This window comes from Octopus sinensis, linkage group LG24 (genome assembly GCF_006345805.1).
Source record: "Octopus sinensis linkage group LG24, ASM634580v1, whole genome shotgun sequence".
Lineage (NCBI taxonomy): Eukaryota > Metazoa > Mollusca > Cephalopoda > Octopoda > Octopodidae > Octopus > Octopus sinensis.
The window spans coordinates 11,783,850-11,808,849 of NC_043020.1; the positions used below are offsets into that span (position 1 = coordinate 11,783,850).

A 25,000-nucleotide genomic window follows, 5' to 3' on the forward strand; every position below is an offset into this window, starting at 1 on the left:
CCCAATTCTCAATGACTCGAAAACAAATGAAATGTTCTTAAAGTTAATTACTATAAGTAATTAGCTATTTATTTATAATTATTTTGAAGCATCACTCCCCGGAAAAAAATTTGCGAAAACTTTTCTCAGGAAACTTAAAACATACAATTTAACAACAACAAAAAAAGACAAAAAAAAAACGAAAAAACAAAAACATTTCCGGGATTCTCATTTGAAATTCCTCGAAAGATTGGGAGAAAAAATTATCTCTGACATTGGCAGAAGTTACCATATTTTGGACAAAGGAAGAGGGGAAGTTCGTTGGATAGACTCAAATGACTGTAACTTGTAGATATTTTATCCTCTTAAGAAGGACAAAGGGCAAAATTATTGACAGCAGGAACAGAGAAAAGAAAAATAAGGTATTTTAGTATTTCCCCACTTTTTCATTTTTTTAATATTATTTGTGAAAAAAAAAAACAAATTCTTTCTTGCAAATAATTCTGTTGTGAGAAGCAGGATAACGATTAAAACAAATGATAATTTGGAAAAAAACCGAAATGGACCGATATTGATTGAGGTTGAACTAAGATGATAGAGGATAACTGTGGAGACTGACGTATGTTGAAATAAACTGACAGATGATGGGAGTGGAGATTGATTGATATCGGACGAAGGTGATAAAAAATGTGAATGGAGATCTGATCAAGTGAGGTAGGTAATACAATTAAGAGGATAGCAGATTGGAGTGGATAGGACATAATTAGCTTGTACAAGCAATGAACCAGCTAACGAGATAATTGTATAAATTGACACATCTGTAGATTGGTGCACAAGCAGATGGCTAAAATAGATAGGTAGATGGGTAGGTGGATAAGAAAGATAGATGGGCAGATGGTTAGACAGATGGGTGATGGCTAAAAATAAAATGACAGAGAAATCAATATTGATCGTTTAAATCCTGCTGTTCGTCATTGCCTAGCTTCTTTCTGTCTTTCATAAATAGAATTTCAATTGCTTCAAGTGATTTTCCTTTCGTTTCAGGTAAGAGAAAGTAACAAAACAATGCTCCGGAGACCGCCATGAAGCTCAGCAGATAAAACACACCTGGAAAAGGTAGACAAAAATAAAAATGTGTACAAGAGATTGAAAACAGACAAACATGAAACACACACACACACACACAACACACAACAAATATGGGATCTTTTCAGTTTGAACGGTAGTTTTTTCCTAGCGGTGTCATATGAAATTGTCACCCATAATTATGACCCTAGTATCGATCTATTGCATTTCAATCTCTTTTAGGGTTAGGGGGGGGGAGGGTATCTTTTTTCTTCACAAATGTAAATAAACCCAATCTGTTTCTTAAACGAGGGACATATTCATACGGCACAGAATGTTTTTTTTACCTCAATAGACGTTAGTAATTAGTTGAAATCGCAGAAATTGAAGAAAAAAAACAACAAATATCTTACAAACTATAGAATTTTCTCAATAAAGCCAAGAGAAAAAGATGTTTTATAAACAAATTGTACCAGTATACGAAGTTTAAAAGTGTTTAGTTACCTAGAAATTATGTTAAAAAACTGCCAGTCAAACCGAAAAGATCCCAAATAAGAATTGTTACTCTCAAGGTTTTAATTGAAATATTTTCCAAACAATTCTGTTTTTCTACATCGACCAGAATACAGTCTTGTGCATTTACTCAGTGATTTTTCCCATCACTATTTTGACAAGCCTGATAGTGTCATTCAGCTAAAAAAACACAAAACAAAACTAATAATAGATGGATATATATATATATATTTGCCTTCGGAATGCGGAGTAGATGAAACAGGGACAACTGAAGAAGGGGAATATTCTTTATGTTGTATGTCTCGTTTCTCTGTTTGTTTTCTTTTGTTTTTTGAAAAAAAGTTCGTTTCTATGTTTTCGTTTCTCATTGTGTTCAACGTTTTTTTGATGTCCTGTACCCATATATGCATGTATATGTACATATACATGTAGGTATGTACATATATGTATATATATGCATATATTTATATATATATATATATATATATATATATATATATATATATATATATATATATATATATATATATATATATATAATACAATTTTACTGAACGTTCAGTTTTTTCATATGCTAGACCACTGGTGTGAAATTGATGTTAATTAAATTAACATCTAATATTCCCACCCTCATTTTAAATTTAAAATGATATATATATATATATATATATATATATATGTATATATATATATATATATTATATATATATATATAAAGGAAAGTTTACGAAAATAAACAAAAGACGAAGGCAGGTGGGGTACAAACAAATGAATGTATTGGTATAGCGCTCAGGAATAGAAAAAGTCTTTTACGTTTCGAGCCTATGCTCTTTGACAGAAAGATACACAGAAAAAAACAAGGAGAGAAAAAATGCATGTAGTAGCTAACGATCTATCATAGTGTCCTATATATATATAAACACATAAACACACACGTGTATGTGTTCTTAACATATGCTATACTTATACAACCCTCCACACATACACAGACAAAAATTCCAAAAATTGTTTCACATCCCCTGAGGCCAGTTTCTTCCCACCCCCTTGGCCACCTACTTTAAACTATAACAGACTAAAACAAACAGAACTGCTTATAAACACTGACTGACATATTTTCTTTAACCAAGAAGAATAAAAAGATTTTGAACTGTTTAAAAATACATGATATCTGATACATGTAGGTTGGTGTGCTGAGCCAGCCTTGATGTCATTTTGACAAAACATGACACAGACCAAGGTTGAAGACGGTCAATGACATCTGACACATTAACATGACAGAATTGTCGTCGTTGTCATGGTTGTCACCGTCATTGTCATGATCAATAACAACATCGTTATTATCAACATTAGTGGAGGCGCAATGGCCCAGCGGTAAGGGCAGCGGACTCGCGGTTGTAGGATCGTGGTTTCGATTCCCAGACCGGCCGTTGTCACCGTCATCGTCATGATCATGATCATGATCAATAACAACATCATTATTATCAACATTAGTGGAGGCGCAATGGCCCAGTGGTTAGGGCAGCGGACTCGCGGTTGTAGGATCGTGGTTTCGATTCCCAGACCGGCTGTTGTGAGTGTTTATTGAGCGAAAACACCTAAAGCCCCATGAGGCCCTGGCAGGGTACTGTGGCAAACCCTGCTGTACTCTTTCATCACAACTTTCCCTCACTCTTTCTTTCTGTTTCTGTTGTACCTGTATTTCGAAAAAGGGCCAGCCTTGTCACACTCTGTATCATGCTGAATCTCCCTGAGAACTACGTTAAGGGTACACGTGTCTGTGGAGTGCTCAGCCACTTGCACGTTAATTTCACGAGCAGGCTGTTCCGTTGATCGGATCAGCTGGAACCCTCATCGTCGTAACCGAAGGAGTGCCAAGAAGATTATCTACATTATTTAAAGTCCATTTTCCATGCTGGCATGGGTTGGACGGTTTGACAGGAAATAGTAAAGCAGAAATCTGTACTAGGCTTTTCAGCAAGGTTTTTATGGTAGGATGCCCTTCCTAGCCCTAACCCCCTTACAAAGTAGACTGACTACTTTTCAAGAGGCACCAAACTACGCTAATAAAAAGGGACCATCTGGTTGATTAGAAAAAGGCTCAGTTACTAAAATCATCTATTCTTCTCAAATAGGCAGCAAGCTGGCAGAATCATAGGAGTGGCTGTGTGGTAAGTAGCTTGCTTACCAACTACATGGTTCCGGGTTCAGTCCCACTGCGTGGCACCTTGGGCAAGTGACTTCTTCTATAGTCTCGGGCCGACCAAAGCCTTGTGAGTGGATTTGGTAGACGGAAACTGAAAGAAGCCCGTCGTATATATGTATATATATATATGTGTGTGTGCGTGTGTGTTTGTGTGTCTGTGTTTGTCCCCCTAGCATTGCTTGACAACCGAAGCTGGTGTGTTTACGTCCCCGTCACTTAGCGGTTCGGCAAAAGAGACCGATAGAATAAGTACTGAGCTTACAAAGAATAAGTCCCGGGGTCGAGTTGCTCGACTAAAGGCGGTGCTCCAGCATGGCCGCAGTCAAATGACTGAAACAAGTAAAAGAACGACAAAAAAAAAAGAAAAAACACCAGACAAAATGCTTACTTAGCGTTTTGTCCTTCTTTACACTCTGAGTTCAAATCCCACTGAGGGTGATTTTACCATTCATCTTTTTGGAGTTGATGAAATCTATTCCTCAGAACATAAAGATGGACAAAATGCTGCTGAGCATTTTGCCCAGAGTGCTTATGATTCTGCCAGCTCACTACGCTGCCTTCACCTCCCTAAATAGTAACATACTGAGTAATGCATAAAGTGTAATGAATAAAGTGGTTTGATTGATATAGACTTACCATAGCTGTTGATGGCTTCACTGAGGGATAAAAATGATACAGAATTAATTAGATTGCACAACCAGCAGGTGGCAGCTGCTAAACCATTTCCTGTGCTACGGGCCCATAATGGATAAATCTCAGCATTAATGGTCCATGGTAAGGGTCCCATTGCTGTAGGAAAGAAAACAAAAAATTTAAGTTAGGTGAAGTCACAACAGTTAACTGGCGAACAACAGTTAAGTCAAATAAGCAAATACAATCATTCATCAACAGATGCTTGCATAGTATACTTAAAACTAGATGGCCCAAACACATAAGGAATATGGAGCTATGGCAAAGGACAAACCAAGTTTCGATTAGGGAGCAAATATTTAAGAAAAAGTGGAAGTGGATTGGTAGCACAATTAGAAAAGACACACCAAATGTAGTGAAAAGTGATTTAAAGTGGAAACCGGTTGGATATAGAAAGAAGGGTAGGCCTATGAACTCGTGGTGTAAATCAACACAGAAGGAACTAGAATGAGGGGGACATTCATGGCAGAGTATTAGTACAGAAGCGAAAAATTATGCGACATGGAATTCAACTATAAGTGGCCTATACTCCGCGTTGGAGGGCTAAAGGCATAACGAAGAAGAAGAAGTCACAAAGTTGCACAAGAGATTGTGTAGTGTAGAGACAATAGGGTATTTGGTAGTAGTTGTGGTTTAGCGCACCCATCGGCATCAATAGGCATGAGTAGTGAAAAGACAGTTGCTGTCTTTGATGCTAGCTATTGTGGTTTAACCATAAACAGATCCATAATCAAAGACATACCAGTCAGGATCATCATATTTTTGTCAGGCATATATATATATATATACACACACACACACACACATATTTATATTTATGATTGTCAGAGATGAAGCGTAACATGACATTTTTTTTTGTTGTTGCAGAATTTCTTAGATTTACAAAGTCAGAAAACAGCACAGCTCCCATGACTTTCGGAAACATTTTTTCACGCTGAGAGTTGCTGAAGCATGGAACAAACAGCTGGCATCAGTTGTTAGTTGTTGGAGCACTGCATCCTTCAAAACTTCCATGCTTTCTGAGATTCGCCAACACTACACCTGATTTCCTCCCCTCCATACACACGCAAGCATGTATCTGACTCATGCATTGTTCGCTTTCCAGACATTTCTACATTACTGCATGTACTTTATATGCACTTTCTGACAAGTTGTGGTGCACCTGAGCACTGTATACAATAATTTCATTACTATTATTAACCTGAAGTGTCATGAAGACAGTACTTCCCTCGACAACTAAGTGATAAAAATAAGAAAAAATCTGAGACACATCAAGACTAAGAAAAAAAAAGGGGAAGGGGTAATAAAAAATAAATAAAATAATGAGAAAATACAAGGACTACTTACTTGGTGCATAGAAGACAAGGAAAAAAGCCAATCCAACCACAGCCACCCAGGAGAATGAGACAGGACAATAATCTATGACCCATTTTAGAGATGCTGTTTGCATCGCCGTTGTGGAATTACATGCCCCAACTGCAGATGTTTGCCAGAGTTTGGGATCTGATGGTAGACATGTGGCGTTCATGTTATTTTCATTGGAACTATAGCAGAAGCCACAATTTGGATCATGTACACAGTCACTGCATAAGCTGTAATTAGAAAGTAAATGAACAAATACATAATTAGGTATGATATAATTAAACGTGGACAGCATTCAGTTACATATTGTTATAACGAAATGAATGTTTAGGCGCAGGAGTGGCTGTGTGGTAAGTAGCTTGCTTACGAACCACATGGTTCCGGGTTCAGTCCCACCGCGTGGCACCTTGAGCAAGTGTCTTCTGCTATAGCCTTGGGCCGACCAATGCCTTGTGAGTGGATTTGGTAGATGGAAACTGAAAGAAGCTTGTCGTATATATGTATGTATGTGTGTGTATATGTTTGTGTGTCTGTGTTTGTCCCCCTAGCATTGCATGACAACCGATGTTGGTGTGATTATGTCCCTGTCACTTAGCGGTTCAGCAAAAGAGACCGATAGAATAAGTACTGGGCTTACAAAGAATAAGTCCCGGGGTCGATTTGCTCGACTAAAAGGCGGTGCTCCAGCATGGCCGCAGTCAAATGACTGAAACAAGTAAAAGAGTAAAAAAGAGTAAAGAGTTTAAGTGAGGATTTAAAAAAAAATATCTTTAGATTTATATGTTTTAAACACTAGTGTGATTCCAGTGCCGGTGGCACATAAGAGAACCATCCGAACGTGGCCATTGCCAGTGCTGCCCCGACTGCCTCTGTGCCAATGGCATGTAAAAAGCACCATCCGATCGTGGCCATTGCCAGCCTCACCTGGCCTCCGTGCCAGTGGCATGTAAAAAGCACCATCCGATCGTGGCCGTTGCCGGCCTCGCCTGGCCTCCGAGCCAGTGGCACGTAAAATGCACAATCTGATCATGGCCGTTGCCAGCCTCGCCTGGCCTCCATGCCGGTGGCATGTAAAAAGCACCATCTGATCGTGGCCGTTTGCCAGCCTCGCCTGGCACCTGTTCCGGTGGCACGTAAAAAGCACCCACTACACTCATGGAGTGGTTGGTGTTAGGAAGGGCATCCAGCTGTAGAAACATTGCTAGACCAGACTAGGCCTGGTGCAGCCTTCTGGCTTCCCAGACCCCAGTTGAACTGTCCAACCCATGCCAGCATGGAAAGCGGACGCTAAACGATGATAATGATGATGATGATGATGATGATTCAAGATCTAGCAATTACTTTTTTTAAGCAAAAATTTGAAATCAGTAATTACCTGTGTGTCATACATGAGCTGTTATATTGCCCTGAGTTGTATGTGACGGCAGGTGTGTGCTTTATGGCCATCAGAAAGGTTGTAGCTAAACAGCAGGTACTGAACGCAAGACCTGGGGAAGAAGAGACAAAAACATAAGCAAAAAAATATCTTAAAAAAGCAAAAATATATATTAAAAAATTTTAATATAAAATATTAAAATTTTATTAAATATTAAAATTTTAATATAAAATATTAAAATTTTAATATTAAATTTTAAAATTTATTAAATTTAAAATATTAAAATTTTATTAAATATTAAAATTAAAATATTAAAATTAAAATATTAATATTAAAATATTAAATAATAAAATTTTTTTAAAAATATAAAAAAAATTTTTTTTTTAAAAACCAAAAAAAGAGGCTAAAAGTACAACAACAACAACTGCAAACATAAACAGCCAGTACATGTAAAATGATTGTTGTAAGGAAGGGCATCCAGCAGTAGAAGCCTTGTGGCAAAGATGACATCGTAACTTGATACAGCTTTGCAGCTCACTGGATCATATTAAACTGACCAATCCATACCCAGCATGGGAAATGGATGTAAAATGATGATGATGATGAATAAAAATCAATTCAATAAACATAGGTGCAGGTGTGGCTGTGTGGTAAGAAGCTTGCTTCCAACCACAAGATCTCGGGTTCAAGTACCACTGTGTGGCACCATGGGCAGGTGTCTTCTATACTAGCTTCGGGCTGTCCAAAGCTTTGTGAGTCGATTTGGTAAATGGAAACTGAAAGAAGCCTATTGTAGATATGTATATATATATACATATCCATGTGTGTGCATTTTTCCACCCACCCACTGCTTGACAACCAGTGGTGGTGTGTCTACGTCCCTGTAACTTAGCAGTTTGGCAAAAGGGTCCGATAGAATAAGTGCCAGGCTTATTGTACTACAAGTACTAAGTCTCTCTCTTTACTTGTTTCAGTCATTTGACTGTGGCCATGCTGGAGCACCACTTTTAGTCGAGCAGATCGACCCCAGGACTTATTCTTTGTAAGCCTAGTACTTACTCTATTGGTCTTTTTTGCTGAACTGCTAAGTTACGGTGACGTAAACACACCAGCATCGCTTGTCAAGCGATGTTTGGTGGGGGACAAACACAGACACACAAACATATACACACACACATACATATATATATACATATATACGATGGGCTTCTTTCAGTTTCCGTCTACCAAATCCACTCACAAGGCTTTGGTCGGCCCAAGGCTATAGTAGAAGACACTTGCCCAAGGTGCCACGCAGTGGGACTGAACCCGGAACCATGTGGTTCGTAAACAAGCTACTTACCACACAGCCACTCCTACGCATTCAGCTTGGCTGTAGTGTAACAACTGAAACAAGTAGAAGATAAAACGAATGGGACACGTACCAATTAGTCCAGATATGGCTAACTTCCGTCGACCAACCAAATCAACAAGCCACACTCCAATAATAGCAAACAACAGGTTAATACAGTTGATGATAACAGAGTTCCAGATAGCAGTGCTCACATCTCCTACTCCGGCCATTTTAATAATGATTCCACTGTAATAACTAAAAGTAGCAAAGAAAGAAATATTGAAATGGTAGTAGCATGACACCCATAAAATTATCAACCATCTTACAAACAATAACTCTGAGCACCTTTTCAAACTCCACCCATCTAACACCCGTGGACATGTTTACAAAGTCAGAAAACAGCAGAGCTCCATTTACAGTAGAATTTGTTATATGGAAACTGTGTGGAAGCCCATTTGTGTGTAAGTGTGTATCATCATCATCATCTTACTTCCCTGGGCATGGACACATTGAAACTCCGACGTCTGGCAGCTGACTTGGCAGACACCCATAAAATTATTAACCATCTTACAAACAATAACTCTGAGCACCTTTTCAAACTCCACCCGTCTAACACCCATGGACATATTTACAAAGTCAGAAAACAGCACAGCTCCCATGACTTTAGGAAACATTTTTTCACGCTGAGAGTTGCTGAAGCATGGAACAAACTGCCGGCATCAGTTGTTAGTTGTCGGAGCACTGCATCCTTCAAGACTTCCATGCTTTCTGAGATTCGCCAACACTACACCTGATTTTCTCCCCTCCATACACACGCAAGCATGTATCTGACAACCAAGAGAATACCCTCCATCAGGCATTTGCCATATTATGAACGCCTTACTTCCCTGGGCATGGACACATTGAAACTCTGACGTCTGGCAGCTGACTTGGCAGACACCCATAAAATTATTAACCATCTTACAAACAATAACTCTGAGCACCTTTTCAAACTCCACCCGTCTAACACCCATGGACATATTTACAAAGTCAGAAAACAGCACAGCTCCCATGACTTTCGGAAACATTTTTTCACGCTGAGAGTTGCTGAAGCATGGAACAAACTGCCGGCATCAGTTGTTAGTTGTCGGAGCACTGCATCCTTCAAAACTTCCATGCTTCCTGAGATTTGCCAACACTACACCTGATTTTCTCTCCTCCATACACACACAAGCATGTATCTGACTCATACATTGTTCGCTTTCCAGACATTTGTACATTACTGCATATACTCTATACGCACTTTCTGACAAGTTGTGGTGCACCTGAGCACTGTATACAATAATTTCATTATTATTTTTTCATTTATGCTAAAGCTAGGTTAGAATTTCTATACCAAAAGTTCTGAACCAGGTTCCATATGGCCCTTGGGGGTCCAAATAAGATTTTGTTCTCAAAAATTATCTGCAATAAATTGGTTATACTTCAACAATGCATAAAATATTTTAATAATTATTTTTACAGAATTTTCTAATCTATATATACATAAAGCTGAAGTTGTCTGTGTATGCAGGTTTGGTAGCCTTCAACTAACACTATCTCCTCTAAGACCCTGTGGCGCAAGTTGACCAAAATTGAGAGTATGATAGAAGAAGGCTTGCTCTTCATTCCATTGAAGAAAAAATTCAAATCGAACCATGTTAACACCAAAATTTATTTACATCAAAAAGGTGCTTTTTTTCTAAGAAAATCCCTATTTTTAATGATTTTTTGACTGCTGTGTCGCCATTTTTTGGTGTATTTCAACCAGAAAAAATGTTCACTTAAAGAGAATAACAAACTACATAATATAAAATTTTTACTTTTCAAAAATTCCAATTCTAAATGCCGTGTGATACTGCTAGTAATATTTGATTATAAAAATATAATAGGATTTTCTTTTAATATTGAGTGGTTAGGAGGGTCCACCTGAGTCAAAAAGGAATCAAAGAAGTTCACAGGTAAAAAATGGAAAATAGGTAAGTTCCAAACACTGATGTGAAGGTCACAAAGTTTGCAGGGAATAGTATTTATTTCCTTCGATTTTTAGGTAGAACCAAATAGGAAATAACACTTACTCACCAAAGACAATAACAAAAAAAAAATGATATACAATGTAGGTGCAGAAGTGGTTGTGTGGTAAGTAGCTTGCTTACCAACCACATGGTTCCAGGTTCATTCCCACTGCGTTGCACCTTGGGCAAGTGTCTTCTACTATAGCCTCGGGCCGACCAAAGCCTTGTGAGTGGATTTGGTAGACGGAAACTGAAAGAAGCCTATCATATATATGTAAGTATGTGGCCTGCTCGCTTAGCCAGCGGGGTGGCGTCACTGAAGGCCAAAACAATGTGAAGCGCATTGTGACCAGCGATGTGTAGCAACATCTGATGGTCTGGTCGGTCACGTGATATATGTATGTATGTGTGTGTATATATTTGTGTGTCTGTGTTTGTCCCCCCGCCAACATCGCTTGACAACCGATGGTGGTATGTTTACGTCCCTGTAACTTAGCAGTTCGGCAAAAGAGACCGATAAAGTAAGTACTAGGCTTACAAAGAATAAGTCCTGGGGTCAATTTGCTCGACTAAAGGCGGTGCTCCAGCATGGCCTCAGTCACATGACTGAAACAAGTAAAAGAGTAAAGAGTGTAGTTTAAGCTATGTTACTTACATAATGGTATTGGCCCCAGAAAACTGAGCGAACAGTTGAATACCACAACCAACTAATAAAGCTCGCCTGACTGGTTGGGTCTGCATCATCTTCACAAAGGTTTGGAATGATCCTGTTAAGAGATAAAAAAAAAGAGGAAAATTAAATTTAAAAAACCCAATTACTGTATTTTAAAGTGTGCAAGGAACCCTTGTGTATGAAGAATCACCTAATTTTTGGGGGTTGATAAAATAAGTATAGGAGCACTCCGTTGGTTGCGACGATGAGGGTCCCAGCTGATACGATCAACGGAACAGCCTGCTTGTGATATTAACGTGCAAGTGGCTGAGCACTCCACAGACACGTAGTTCTCGAGGAGATTCAGCGTGACACACAGAATGTGACAAGGCTGGCCCTTTGAAATACAGGTACAAGAGAAACAGGAAGAAAGAGCGAGAGAAAGTTGTGGTGAAAGAGTACAGCAGGGTTCATCACCATCCCCTGCCGGAGCCTCGTGGAGCTTTAGGTGTTTTTCGCTCAATAAACACTCACAATGCCCGGTCTGGGAATTGAAACCGCGATCCTCCAACTGCGAGTCCGCTACCCTAACCACTGGGCCATTGCACCTCCACTGATAAAATAAGTACCAATTGTGTAAAGGGGTCAGCATAACTGACTTACACCCTCCCCTGAAATTGCTGGCCCTGTGCCAAAATTTGAAACCAATATCTAATAGGGTCCCTTTGTTGAACAAAATTTGATTTTGCCAGTTTTGGGCACAACCCCATTTTTCAAATGAAATCAAAAGTAAGGAAAAACAAAAACAAAAAAAAGGTAGGGAGAGGAGATGGTCACGATAGGAGACTATTTAGACTAAATAGATTTTTTTTTCTATTTAACATCTCTGGTTGGCTCCTGAAACCAAATGCCACTTTACCTTTCAATGTTTTATGAAAAGGAAACCTCAATCTTAACCCTTTCGTTACCAACCCAGCTGAAGCCCACTCTGACTCTGTAGTACAAATGTCTTGTTTTCATGAGTTTTGAACTAAAATCTTCCACCAAACCTTAGTCACAATTTATGTTCCTAACACAAGCTGAATGATAACCAAGTTATTTAACTAAATTCTTTGTTACATTTAAAATTAATTGAAAGAAACACAGAGTCTCTAAACAGAAATATGGTAACAAAAGTGTTAAAACAAATGTAAAAATGAATGATACATAAGTATCAAGACACCTTGGGCCACTGCTAGTTCTTCCTGTCTTAACCCTTTTGATACCAACCCACCTGAAACCACCTCTGGCCCTGTAGTACAAATGTCTTGTTTTCAAAAGTTCTGAATTAAAATCTTCCACCAAACCTTAGTCACAATTTATATTCCTAACACTAGCTTAATGATAACTAAGTTATTTACTAAATTCTTTGTTATATTTAAAATTAATTGAAATAAACACAGAGCATCTCAAAATAAATACAGTAACGAAAGGGTTAAATCCTGAGAAATCTCAGAAAAGAAAACAGAAAAAAAAAATCAACAAAATCTCACCTAAATTTTCACTATTTTTCATGTCTTCTTCACAATTTTTCTTGATTTCGTTAAATTCTTCTTCAACGTTGGAGCCATGACGTAGTTTGGCCAAAGCTATTTTACCTTCACCGAACTGAGATTTCTGTATCAACCATCTTGGAGATTCTGGCATGAAGAGTAATCCGGTGAATTGGATCACAGACCATATTCCTTGGAAAGCCCACATATACCTGACCAATGGAAAGTTAAAAGAGAAAATAAAATATAAATATAAGTAAATACACACCATCACCACACTTCTTGTCTTGTCTTGAGACAGCATCCACCCGGGGTGGGTTGAGCTGGCTTCATTCATCCTCAACGCTGCATCTCTCACAAACGCCAACCAGGCTTGGCGATTTGAGGCTAACGACCGCGTGATCTCCAGCCACTCCTTATTCCAGCAGCGAATGCCGTAGATTTGGGGGCCTAGGTTGGGTTCCAGATCAGCCTCGACTGTCATCAGCCAGGTTTTTCGTTGTCCACCACATCGCTTTTGCCAACCCTGAAGGGGAGCTGGGGCAATTGCTTCATAGATGAATTCTCCTGGTTAACGACGGAGGGCATGACCCAGCCAACGCACTGGCACCTCCACTACTGTACTGTATGGGGGCTTATGCTGTAATGAAGTACTGCTGCGCACAACATTTATTGGTGATTCCCTACTCCTGGCAGATGACCCCTTTGCACCACCCAGGTGACAACCCTCCAATCCATGAGTCTGTTTGGGCAGTTGCTGCTGGTGAGGGTTTTACGAGGTTGGTGTGTAAATCCTACCTCAACTTGTGTACCTGAGCAAGGCCCTTTATTTCACCTTGATCCACTCCACTCAGCTGGTAAAAATGAATTGTACCTGTAATTCGAAGGGCCAGCCTTGTGACATTCTGTGTCACACCGAATCTCCTTGAAAACAATGTTAAGGCTATGTGTGTCTGTGGAGTCCTCAGCCACTTGCATGTTAATTTCATGAACCGGCTGTTCCATTTATCAAATCAACTGGTACCCTTGTCATCATAACTGATGGAGTGCCAATTACTTCAAGGAAAATTACGGCTGATTACCTGCTATACTCAGGTACTTTTCCAAGACCATAATTTAGTTTAACAAGCACCATTTGTGTGAAGGAAGCAGTCTTATATGCTGACTCATATGTAGACAGAAGTGAAGGTGCATGACTCAATGGTTAGGGCATTGGACTCACAATCATGAAATAGTGAGTTCGATTCCCAGACTGGATTTGTGGTGTGTTGTTGAGCGAGACACTTCATTTTATGTTGCTCCAGTTCACTCAGCTGTAGAAATGAGTTGCAACGTCACTGGTGCCAAGCTGTATCGGCCCCCTTTGCCTTTCCCTTGGATAACATCAGTGGCGTGGAGAGGGAAGGCTGGTATGCATGGGCGACTGCTGGTCTTCCATAAACAACCTTGCCTGGACATGTACCTCAGAGAAGAACTTTCTAGGTGCAATCCCATGGTCATTCACGACCGAAGGAGTTATGGAGGTGGGAGACTGGTATATATGGGTGACTGCTGGTCTTCCATAAACAACCTTGCCTGGACTTGTACTTTGGAGGGAAACTTTCTAGGTACAATCCCATGGTCATTCATGACCGAAGGGGTTATGGAGGTGGGAGACTGGTATATATGGGTGACTGCTGGTCTTCCATAAACAACCTTGCCTGGACTTGTACTTTGGAGGGAAACTTTCTAGGTACAATCCCATGGTCATTCATGACCGAAGGGGTTATGGAGGTGGGAGACTGGTATATATGGGTGACTGCTGGTCTTCCATAAACAACCTTGCCTGGACATGTACCTCAGAGAAGAACTTGCTAGGTGCAATCCCATGGTCATTCATGACCGAAGGGGATCTTTACCCACTCTGGAGAAAGAAAAGAGTTTGACTGCAAATAATTCTGTATCATCACCAGCACCACCATCATCCACTTCTCCATATTTGCAGATGGAATTCATGGAGGCAGGTTTTCTATGGCTGGATGCTCTTCCATCTGTATGGTTATGGACAATATGTCCAATTTCAGCATATTTGGCATTAGAAATTTTTTTCGCTTGCACATCCATGCATCAATCAATCGATTGATAATTGTGTTTATATGCCTATTCATCTGTCTGTCTGACTATCAGTCAATCAATCAATATGTTTGCATGCCTATTTATCTATCTTTATGTATATTTGTTGTGGAGGCGCAATGGCCCAGTGGTTAGGGCAGCAGACTCGTGGTCGGAGGAGCACGGTTTCGATTCCCAGACCGGGCGTTGTGTGTGTTTATTTGAGCGAAAACACCTAAAAGCTCCACGATGCTCCGGCAGGGTGTAGTGGTGACCCCTGTTGTACTCTTTCACCCCCAACTTTCTCCCACTCTTTATTCCTGTTTCTTGGGTAACGCTGTGATGGACTGGCGTCCCATCCAGCTGGGGGGAACACATACGCCACAGAAACCAGGAAACACCTAAAAGCAGCACGATGCTCCGGCAGGGGGTGGTGACAACCCCTTGTTGTACTCTTTCACCCCAACTTTCCCCCACTCTTTCTTCCTGTTTCTTGGGTAACGCTGTGATGGACTGGTGTCCCATCCAGCTGGGGGGAACACATACGCCACAGAAACCAGGAAACACCTAAAAGCTCCACAATGCTCCGGCAGGGGGTGGTGACGACCTCTTGTTGTACTCTTTCACCCTAACTTTCTCCCACTCTTTCTTCCTGTTTCTTGGGTAACGCTGTGATGGACTGGCGTCCCGTCCAGCTGGGGGGGAACACATACACCACAGAAACCGGGCCCATGAGCCTGACTAGGCTTGGAAAGGGCACATAAATAAAAAAAAACACGTATATTTGTATGAGTGTCTGTATGTTTGTGTGTTGTCCTTGTTTGCTTATTTATCTGGCTGTATGTTTGCAAATCTGGCTTACCTGTCTGCACGTTAACATAAGCGCCGCCTCAACTGGCTTCCGTGTTGGTGGCACGTAAAAAGCACCATCCGAATCGTAGCCGAAGCCAGTGCCGCCTTGACTGGCTTCCATAAAATGCACCAATCCGACTGTGGCCAATGCCAGCCTTGCCTGGCACCAGTGCAGGTGGCACGTAAAAAGCACCCACTACACTCACGGAGTGGTTGGCATTAGGAAGGGCATCCAGCTGTAAAAACACTGCCAGATAAGACCGGAGCCTGGTGCAGCCTTCTGGCTTCCCAGATCCCCGGTCGAACCGTCCAACCCATGCTAGCACGGAAAACGGACGTTAAACGATGATGATGATGATGATGATGATGATGACACACACATATACATGTACGCACGCACACACACACAAAGTTATAAAGGGGAAAGTTTATTTCTTCTTACCTCCAGCCATTAATGGTGTCGTAGCTGAACACACCAGCAAAAATTGTGGCAGATAAAATCCCTATGGTCAGAAAAGGTTGACTGAGTCCAATTAATTTACCCCTCATTCTAACTGGTGCGCATTCAGCAATGTAGACCGCAGTTGAGGCTCCAGTGAAACCTAGAAATAAAAATAAATATATAAATAAATAAATCATTATATATATATATATATATATATATATATATTATATATATATATATATATATATGTATATATGTGGAAGCACTCCGTCGGTTACGACGACGAGGGTTCCGGTTGATCCGAATCAACGGAACAGCCTGCTCGTGAAATTAACGTGTAAGTAGCTGAGCACTCCACAGACACGTGTACCCTTAACGTAGTTCTTGGGGATATTCAGCGTGACACAGAGAGTGACAAGGCCGGCCCTTTGAAATACAGGTACAACAGAAACAGGAAGTAAGAGTGAGAGAAAGTTGTGGTGAAAGAGTACAGCAGGGATCACCACCATCCCCTGCCGGAGCCTCATGGGGCTTTAGGTGTTTTCGCTCAATAAACACTCACAACGCCTGGTCTGGGAATCGAAACCGCGATCCTATGACCGCGAGTCCGCTGCCTAACCACTGGGCCATTGCGCCTCTACATATATATATATATATAACGGGAAGGTTTACGAAAATAAACAAAAGACGAAGGCAGGTGGAGTACAAACAAACAAATGTATTAGTATGGCGCTCAGGAATAGAAATATAACAAGTCTTTTACGTTTCGAGCCTACGCTCTTCGACAGAAAGATACACAGAAAAGAAACAAGGAGAGAAACAAGTAGAGAAAAAAATGCATGTAGGAGCTAATGGTCCAGCATGGCGTTGTATATATATATATATATACAACTTATAAATAAGGGCAAACGAAAAAAATTTCTAACGCCAAATATGCCGAAATTGAACATATTGTCCATAACCATATAATTCTTCACAATACACACGCTACTTGAAAAAAAGCCGACAGAAATTTCTAAAAAATTCCATTATTACCATATCGGACTGATTTCAGGGTTAGTTCGTAAGAACCCTCCCTTCCTCAGTGATAAATATGGCAAAGATAAATGTGGCATTTATCACTGATGAAGGTAGGGCCCAGACAGAAATTTCTTTGGGTTGAGTAGCCCATCTTGCTCAAAAGGCCCTAGGTACTGTTACCAATAAATTAGTAGATTCCTTAATGAGATCAGATAATAACAAAATAGCATTAAAAGGGTTAGGGAAATGTTCTATATGAATCCTATAGAATTTCAATGCTAGGGAATTGGAAGGGGGAGAGGAGGAGGAGGAGAGATGAAATTTAACCCTTTCATTACTGTATTTATTTTGAGATGCTCTGTGTTTCTTTCAATTAATTTAAAATATAACAAAAAATTTAGTAAAATAACTTAGTTGTTATTAAGCTAGTGTTAGGAATATAAATTGTGACTAAGGTTTGGTAGAAGATTTTTATTCAAAACTTATGAAAACAAGATATTTGGAGTGGCTGTGTGTGGTAAGTAGCTTGCTAACCAACCACATGGTTCCGGGTTCAGTCCCACTGCGTGGCATCTTGGGCAAATGTCTTCTGCTATAGCCCCGGGCCGACCAATGCCTTGTGAGTGGATTTGGTAGACGGAAACTGAAAGAAGCCTGTCGTATATATGTATATATATATATATGTATGTGTATGTTTGTGTGTCTGTGTTTGTCCCATCCAACATCGCTTGACAACCGATGCTGGTGTGTTTACGTCCCCATCACTTAGCAGTTTGGCAAAAGAGACCGATAGAATAAGTACTGGGCTTACAAAGAATAAGTCCCGGGGTCGATTTGCTCGACTAAAGGTGGTATCCAGCATGGCCGCAGTCAAATGACTGAAACAAGTAAAGGAGTAAAAGAGAGTACTACTGAGCCAGAGAAGGTTTCAGCCGGGTTGGCAGCGAAAGGGTTAAGAGCTGGAAGGTGTTTTGTTAGTTTCTATACCTATTCTGACAATGGATGATATCAAGAATAAGAAAACACCTTATTTCTTAACAAATTATTTAAGCAGCCAACCAACCAACCAACCAACCAGCCTTCACCATTGTGCGACCTCTTCCAAGAGGCTGAACAACGAATTTAACACCTGAGAAGGGAGAAATAAAGAAACCAAAACAATGGACTTCAACATACGCACAACAGACAGGTGTGTGTACCAGCCAAGTTACTGTCCCATCCTTAACAGATGCAGCTCTCAAAAAACAATGCTCTTTCTTCAAACACATCTTTACATAACAAACTATAATGTTACTATTATTCACAACCACCGTGGAGACAGAGAATTTCTGTTTTAAATTTATGGGCGGAGAAACACAAACGTCTGTGTAAAAGATGACATAACGGGATCTTTTCGGTTTGAACGGCAGTTTTTTAAAGTAATTTCCATGTAACTAAACACTTTTAAACTTCGTATACTGGTAGAATGTCTTTATAAAACATCTTTTTCTCTTGGCTTTATTGAGAAAATTCTATAGTTTGTAAGATATTTGTTGTTTTTTTTCTTCAATTTCTGCAATTTCAACCAATCACTGACGTCTATTGAGGTAAAAAAAACATTCTGTGCCGTATGAATATGTCCCTCATTTAAGAAACAGATTGAGTTTATTTACATTTCCGAAGAAAAAAAATACCCTTCCTCCCACCCCTAACCCTAACCCTAAAACAGATTGAAATGCAATAGATCGATACTAGGGTCATAATTATGGGTGACAATTTCATATGACACTGCTAGAAAAAACTGCCGTTCAAACCGAAAAGATCCACATAATGCCCCAGCATGGCAGCGGCCTTTGGGCTAAAACATTTTTAAGGATTTAAGGATTTATAATGTTCACTGTGAGATGGTTGGAACAGCCGATGTCTCTTTGCCTCTTGTGTCTTCAGATTACAACTAAATAAAACATCTGTGTTGATAGTATGAAGTTTACTCACGGGGTACAGGAATGTCTAGGGGGAAGTCAATAGATATTACCTCCAAGAAATCCAAGTACCCAGTCTTCAGCAGTGAGACAGTACTAATAGTAATTAAACTATGCTTCCACTTGGTTAAAGATACTCATCCAGATGTCGGCATCAGTTGTTAGTTGTCGGAGCACTGCATCCTTCAAAACTTCCATGCTTTCTGAGATTCGCCAACACTACACCTGATTTTCTCCCCTCCATACACACACACAAACATGTATCTGACTCATACACTGTTCGCTTCCCAGACATTTGTACATTACTGCATATACTCTATATGCACTTTCTGACAAGTTGTGGTGCACCTGAGCACTGTATACAATAATTTCATTATCATTATTTTTATGTCACAAAACCCTTTTGTTTACCATATTTCTGTTGAAATACACTGCATTTGTTTCAGTTTATTTTCAAAATAATGTAGAAATTATTAAAATAACTTGGTCATTATTAAACCCTTTTGTTACCATATTTCTTTTGAAGCAAACTGCTTTTGTTTCAAATAATTTTCAAAATAATACTCTTTTACTCTTTCGCTTGTTTCAGTCATTTGACTGCGGCCATGCTGGAGCACCGCCTTTAGTCGAACAAATCGACCCCGGGACTTATTCTTTGTAAGCCTAGCACTTATTCTATTGGTCTCTTTTTGCCGAACTGCTAAGTTATGGGGACGTAAACACACCGGCATCGGTTGTCAAGCGATGTTGGGGGGACAAACACAGACACACAAACATATATACACACACACACATACATACATATATATATATATATATATATATATATATATATATATACACATATATATACATACATATATACAATGGGCTTCTTTCAGTTTCTGTCTACTAAATCCACTCACAAAGCATTGGTCGGCCCGAGGCTATAGTAGAAGACACTTGCTCAAGGTGCCACGCATTGGGGCTGAACCCGGAACCTACAACACAGCCACTTCTATAATGAAGGATTTAGTAAAATAAATTCATCATTATTATCAAGATGGTGTTTAGAACATAACATGAACTTTTGTTGGAAGATATTAATTTAAACCCAGGGATGTACTGCCTAGTTAGGCAAACTACACAGCACCTACCTTGAATAAAATAGATTGATAGCATCATTTTCCTTTTGTGGTAAAATATGCACCTAAGTCAATAAAATCATGAAGGTTACTCTGATTATGAAGCATAAAATACAAAATATTTTATTTTTTTGTAGCTTAGGTAGGCATAATTCGCCCCTGGTTTTCAATCTCAGGCTTTAAGCTACACATAGTACTCCTGTTGTACACATGCTGCGTACACTCCACAAGGCTTTAGTCGACTCGAGGCTATAGTAGAATAATAACAACAACAACAACAACAACATCGAAAAATACCTTAGGAATGAGAACCCAGGTTTGAAATTTCCCCAGGACACCTGAAGAAGGCTTGGAGAGTATATCAGCTGAAATGCTGTGTTAACAACAAACAAGATGAGGACAAAATATCCGTCAAATGTAAATAATGTTATCATCATTGTCTACCTTCCATACTGGTATGGGTTGGATGGTTTAACAGGAGCTGGCTTGGCAGAAAACTACCCCAGCCTCCTGTGTCTGTTATGGCATGGTTTTTAGAGCTGGATGCCCTTCTTAGCACCAACCACCCTGCAGAGTGGGCTGAGTGCTTTTTTACGTGGCACCAGCACAGGTGAGGTTAGTTTTGGTATGGTTTTTACAGCTGGATGCCCGTTCAAATGCTAACCCTTTTACAGTGTGGACTGATGCTTCTGGCTAAAAATATTCAAATCTGCACCAAAAATTACATGAGCCAACATGGGAGCTTCTCCATCGTTGTTTGACCTGCAAGAAATAGCAACCAAATCTCCCTCAAATCACACCCCACTATGTTAAAAAAAGGCAAAGATCTATGTAAAGTTGGAAAAGTGGACAGTTAACCATCTATTTTTTTACACTAATTAGATGACATTTACACAGCAAAATGTCTGTTACATCATCATCATCCTCATTTAGCGTCCGCTTTCCATGCTAGCATGGGTTGGACGGTTCAACTGGGGTCTGTGAAGCTGGAAGGCTTCGTCAGGCCCAGTCAGATCTGGCAGTGTTTCTATGGCTGGATGCCCTTCCTTACAACAATAGATATTTCCTCTGAAATCTGTTACTAGTAACAACCCCTGAGACTGTGGCCATACTGGAGCATCTGAGTATATGTGTTGATGCCTCCACACATTCAGCAAACCACATAGATAGGAAAGGCCATGTGGAAACCATCAAAGGTCCCTTGAGATCTTTTTGCTTGCTATAAATAGAGTAAGTGATAGTGGCTACTGTGTGTGTATGTGTGTGTGTGTGTGTTGTGTATGTATGATGTGTATGTATGTATGTGTGTGTGTGTGTGTGTGTGTGTGTGTGTGTGTGTGTGTGTGTGTGCATGTGTGTGTTGTATATGTATGATGTGTATGTATGTGGTATGCATGTGGTGGGCCTGCCTGCATGTTGTGCATGCATGTGTGATGTATGGTTTGCATGTATATGTGTGTGTGTGTGTACAAGTGCCTGTATAAGTAGAACTTGCCCCTCCTACCACGACATGTACTTACTCCCCCTAACTCAAAAGCAATTGACATTGTGGAGGACCAGGAGAGGTGAACAAGTGAGTAACGATAATGATGTCGAAAGTGACTAACCATGAACAAAACCATTTACTGGAAGATTAAAGATAGAGGTCACAAGGCTACATGCTTATTTGCATGATTATATATTTATATCTGAGAAGCCAGGAACAACAACAGCAACGGCAGAGACGAATGGCCTGTTTTCATCATCATCATCATCATCATCATCATTGTTTAGCATCCGTTTTCCATGCTGGCATGGGTTGGACGGTTCAACTGGGGTCTGGGAAGCCAGAAGGCTGCACCAGGCTACAGTCTGATCTGGCAGTGTTTCTACGGCTGGATGCCCTTCCTAACGCCAACCACTCCATGAGTGTAGTGGGTGCTTTTTACGTGCCAGGGGAGGCTGGCAAACGGACACGGTCGGATCGTGCTTTTTAGGTGCCACCGGCACGGAGGCCAGGCCAGGCCAGGCTGATAAATGGCCACGATCGGATGGTGCTTTTTACGTGCCACCGGCACGGAGGCCCGTCGGGGCGGCGCTGGCATCGGCCACGTTCGGATGGTTCGCTTATGTGCCACCGGCACTGGTATCACAGCTGCAATTTCCATTGATGTTTATCTTTTTTAATTTTGATTTTATTCTTCGTAACACATCACCACGAAAAAAATAAACGACTGAATCTTATGTGAAGTCATTTTCCAAGATTGCTTTCTATTTTAAAGTTGAGAAAACTTGTTTTTATAAGGGTATCCTGGGGTGGAGGTTTTTGATGTGGTTGGTGGCAGTGGGGTCACAGTGGCAAAATCGGACACAGATGATTGCTCACTCTTTTACTTGTTTCAGTCATTTGACTGTGGCCATGCTGGAGCACCACCTTTTAGTCGAGCAAATCGACCCCAGGACTTATTCTTTGTAAGCCTAGTACTTATTCTATCGGTCACTTTTGCCGAACCGCTAAGTGACGGGGACGTAAACACATCAGCATCGGTTGTCAAGCGATGTTGGGGGGACAAACACAGACGCACAAACATACATGCACATACATATATATATATATACATATATACGACGGGCTTCATTCAGTTTCCGTCTACCAAATCCACTCACAAGGCTTTGGTCGGCCCAAGGCTATAGTAGAAGACACTTGCCCAAGGTGCCACACAGTGTGACTGAACCCAGAACCATGTGGTTCGTAAGCAAGCTACCTACCACACAGCCACTCAGCTATGTTTTCTATTTTAAAGTTGAGAAAACTTGTTTTTATAAGGGTGTAGTGGCGTGGAGGTTTTCGATGTGGTTGGTGGCAGTGGGGTCAAAGTGGCAAAATCGGACACAGATGATTGCTTGTTAAGCTAAAGGGATCATGGGCTGTACATCTGCAACAGGTCTTGTGGTGAGCAAATTAAAACAACTTTCACTGGCTCAGGTCACCTAATATAAGTAGGTCTTGTGTACAGGTTCACTGCACAAGCTAAAAGTATCTACTACAGCTATTAATGAATCTGTACATGTATATATATAAGGAAGCACTCCGTCAGTTACGACGACGAGGGTTCCAGTTGATCCGATCAACGGAACAGCCTGCTCGTGAAATTAACGTGTAAGTAGCTGAGCACTCCACAGACACGTGTACCCTTAATGTAGTTCTCGGGGATGTTCAGCGTGACACAGAGAGTGACAAGGCCGGCCCTTTGAAATACAGGTACAACAGAAACAGGAAGTAAGAGTGAGAGAAAGTTGTGGTGAAAGAGTACAGCAGGGATCACCACCACCCCCTGCCGGAGCCTTGTGGAGCTTTAGGTGTTTTCGCTCAATAAACACTCACAACGCCCGCTCTGGAAATCGAAACTGCGAGTCTGCTGCCTTAACCACTGGGCCATTGCGCCTCCCCATGTGTGTGTGTATATATAATATATATATATATATATATATATATATATATATATATAGATACAAGATATATATATATATATATATATATATTATATATATTATATATATATATATAATATGATATATATATATATATATATAGTATCTATATATAATATATATGTATCTATATATATATATATATGTATCTATATATATAATATATGTATCTATATATATTATATTATATATATATATATATATAATATATATATATATATATATATATATATGTATCTATATATATATATATATTAAATAATACCGGCACCATAGCCCTTGGTAACAAATTCTGAATAGCCTTTAAGATATCTACGATTATCCACTGCAAGGGGAATTACTCCTGTAGACAAACGGGGCTTGGTTTTTTCACAGCGGGGGGTTTCCTTGACAGGCAGGCTCAGATGAACACACACACACATAAAAAATAATATATATATATTTTTTTCTTTCTCCACCCAACGGTTATCACGGCAGTAGCCACTGACAGCCGAACGATTCAACGCACACACGTACACAAAAAGTGTTTTCTACCCCTACGCCAACACACACATATATAGAACAGTATTTACACACACACGTCTCTAAGTAGATTTTTTCTCGCCCCTTATAAAACATCCAATATTCCTTAAATAGTCAGAACTTTATTCTCGGTCACTAAGAACATCTATACACCCTCACCCACATGATTGACCGATGCCTGACCTGTAGAATTCTTCAGCCACCGGTTCTCAGCATACACTGATAAACAGTTTCGCCATGGGCTCTTAGGAGCATAGTTCGATTTGGTTTTTGCTCCGCCTCTGTTCTGTTTTTGTTCTCTAACGGATTTCCTTTTTTCTTCCTGAGAAAGACACAATATGGTCCCATTATTCAATCGGATTTTGGTAATTTGTGCCTTTCGAAACACGTGTAGAATGAAATAAAACGATTTCTGTTCAATCTGCGTTCAGCTCCATTTCTTCAATCACAATAATGTTATATATATATATATAATATATATATATATGTATCTAGATATATATATATAATATATATATATATGTATCATATATATATATATATATATATATATATGTATCTTATATATAGATATATATATATATATATTATATGTATCTATATATATATATATATATATATGTATCTATATATATATATATATAATATGTATCTATATATAATATATATATATGTATCTATATATATATTATATATATGATCTATATATATATATATATATATGTATCTATATATATATATATATATATATATATATGTATCTATAATATATATATA

General features: G+C 39.6%; 1 protein-coding gene across 6 annotated transcripts in view; it reads right to left on the bottom strand.

Moving 5' to 3' along the window:
* LOC115223907 (proton myo-inositol cotransporter) overlaps positions 1-25,000 on the bottom strand; it is a 112,412-nt gene that overhangs the window by 226 nt on the left and 87,186 nt on the right. For 5 of the 6 annotated variants that reach the window (XM_029794635.2, XM_036512690.1, XM_036512691.1 and 2 more), the window contains exons 2-9: positions 16,123-16,282; positions 12,738-12,949; positions 11,209-11,320; positions 8,612-8,775; positions 7,188-7,299; positions 5,798-6,042; positions 4,397-4,549; positions 1-1,086 (exon numbers count right to left, since the gene is read on the bottom strand). The exon at positions 1-1,086 is cut by the window's left edge and continues 226 nt beyond it. In XM_029794635.2, coding sequence (XP_029650495.2) covers positions 920-1,086; positions 4,397-4,549; positions 5,798-6,042; positions 7,188-7,299; positions 8,612-8,775; positions 11,209-11,320; positions 12,738-12,949; positions 16,123-16,282 — 1,325 coding nt within the window. In that variant the 3' untranslated portion in view covers positions 1-919. The remainder of the gene's footprint in view (positions 1,087-4,396; positions 4,550-5,797; positions 6,043-7,187; positions 7,300-8,611; positions 8,776-11,208; positions 11,321-12,737; positions 12,950-16,122; positions 16,283-25,000) is intronic. The other variant, XM_036512689.1, reaches the window with a different exon arrangement.